This window comes from Astatotilapia calliptera, unplaced genomic scaffold, assembly GCF_900246225.1.
Source record: "Astatotilapia calliptera unplaced genomic scaffold, fAstCal1.2 U_scaffold_77, whole genome shotgun sequence".
Taxonomy (NCBI): domain Eukaryota; kingdom Metazoa; phylum Chordata; class Actinopteri; order Cichliformes; family Cichlidae; genus Astatotilapia; species Astatotilapia calliptera.
The window spans coordinates 16,707-19,173 of NW_020535819.1; the positions used below are offsets into that span (position 1 = coordinate 16,707).

Here is a 2,467-nt window from a genome sequence, read left to right on the forward strand (position 1 = left end):
CTTCATATTAAATAACTTTTTTAAAGAACTTATTTTAACATTGCACTCAACAACAAATAAATCCTCCATAACAAAAAAGTAACTTCAAGGGCCAAATTGTATTATATTTTTTCACGTCAATATTTGGGCCCCAAGTAGGGGTGATGTGGGCTACAAGTGGCCCCTGGGCTGTGAGTTTGAGACCCCTGCTTTAGACTATTTATGTGCAGATACAGCTGCTGTCTTTGTTGTCTATAAATATGATAAACGGTCTCTAAATTTGTGTGGGTAGCATTTGTTGCAACTACTACTTCAGTGATGGTAGTGGTCACCCTCTGGAGCCATTGTCCAACAGTCTGTCGGATGCAGCTCATTCATTACTCAACGTTAAAGTCAGCGTTATTTTCAAAAACCATGTGTACAGATCACACACAGGAATTTGAAATTACAGCGCCCTCACAGCCCTCAGTGTTACACTAAAACAACATAAAAGATAAAAAGATAAAAATCTTATGTACAAAACAATCTTATCTACACAAGAGTTTCCAACACAATCCAAGAGTCCATGTGACAACAAACAAAACTGTTCTTTCTTATTTGATCATTATTCTATCATTTCACAATCAGGATTGTCTGGTTTCTGACACGAAGGGAACCTTTTTTCTGTCAATAAATGTGGTTTTCTATATTTAACTTCCATCCATCCATCCATCCATTCGCGTCCACTTATCCTTTTTCAGGGTCGCGGGGGGGCGCTGGAGCCTATCCCAGCTGTCATAAGGCGAGAGGCGGAGTACACCCTGGACAGGTCGCCAGTCTGTCGCAGGGCCAACACACAGGGACAGACAACCATTCGCACTCACATTAATTCGCACATTCACACCTAATGGCAATTTGGATTTTCCAATTAACCTATCCCCACAAGCTGCATGTCTTTGGACGGTGGGAGGAAGCCGGAGTACCCGGAGGGAACCCACGCAAACACGGGGAGAACATGCAAACTCCACACAGAAAGACCCCAGCCTGATGGCGGAATTGAACTCAGGACCTTCTTACTGTGCGGCAACAGTGCTAACCACCGTGCTGCTATATTTAACTTTAATCAACAATTCATTCACAAGTATCTGTGCAGGTTTTTGCTTTTAGTTGTAGATGATGCAGTCAAAATACATTTTTAAAAACAATTAGCCTGTCAATGAAAACATTTTAAGTCACAATTTGAAATCATTTATATTAAAGAACACGGTAAAGCTTACTCATGCTGTGACATTTTTTATCAAATATTTCAAAATCAGTTTTGTAGAATTTCCACACAAACTGAATAGTTTATCTATGAACTGTTTCCTTCCCACTGAAAAGCTTTTGAATACATTGCTGGTCTTAGAGCGCCACCTCTAGTGCCTTTATGTTACAGCTGCTCGGCTTCTGAGGGGTTTTTGTTCAGGTCTGCTGATGCTTTGTGAGACTGTGAGTATCTGGCACAGTAATACACAGCAGTGTCTTCAGGCTGCATATTCTGTCCATTTAGAGTCACTCTATTGCTGGAAGAGTCTAAGTCAATGCTAAACTTGCTCTTTAGTGAATCTTTAAAGTGAGTGCCCCCAGTATATCGCATCCCAATCCACTCCAGTCCTTTCCCTGCAGGCTGTCGGATCCAAGCTGTGTAGTAGCTGCCCACAGAATAAGAGACCTGACAGGTGATGGTCAGACGCTGACCTGGCTGCACAATCACAGAGGGTGGCTGTGTCAGCTGTTCACACTTCACACCTGAGGAGAAAACAAGTTGAATGCAGTTCTATAAAAGTAACAGTGTGTGGTGTCCATGCTGTCAGTGTCAGTGCTGTGATCATAGTGTTTGTGTTCAGTGAGACTCACAGGATCCAGCAGCCAGCAGCAGCAGAAGAGCTACAGAGAACATGATGGTGCTGAAGGTGATCTGACGGGAGCTTCTCATCTGATGAAACTGACGGACTGATTTCAAGTCTTTATTTCAAACTGAGAGGAAGTTCACTTTGCATACACATGGAAACTGTCAGGTTATAACTGAAACATGTGTTACCGCTTTGCTAAGAGTTTAGAGAGGTGAGAAACTGAACTGTAACTTTAAAAGCAGATTTATTTGAAGAATCAAACATTAGATTATGTTTTTAGGCTACATGAGCTGTTGAGTGTTTTATGTTTATCATACACATTACTGTGTATTACAAGGTAAATCAAAATAGATTCTATTCATTACTATCGAAATGAATAAATGAATGATGATGAATCATTTCTGTGAATGCTGTGTTTTGTACCGCGTTTCATCTTCTTGTGTCCCTGTGGCTCTCGAGCACAATAATAAACAACAGAGCCTTCCTGCTGTCACATTGTCTGTCTGCCAATGCACCTGATTTCTGTTGTTGTCTCTTTAAATGATAAATCAGCCTTTGACTGATTGAAAGTAGGTGACATGGAAACTTTTACTGCGGATCCAAACAATTTACTCCAG

At 41.1% G+C, this 2,467-nt stretch overlaps 1 gene segment (V, D, J or C); it reads right to left on the reverse strand.

The window, feature by feature from the left end:
* Positions 1 to 1,387: 1,387 nt before the first annotated feature.
* Positions 1,388 to 1,921, reverse strand: LOC113018402 (Ig heavy chain V region 5A-like). The segment is given in 2 exon segments: positions 1,388 to 1,746; positions 1,855 to 1,921. Coding segments are annotated over 2 exon segments (402 nt in total).
* Positions 1,922 to 2,467: the final 546 nt, after the last annotated feature.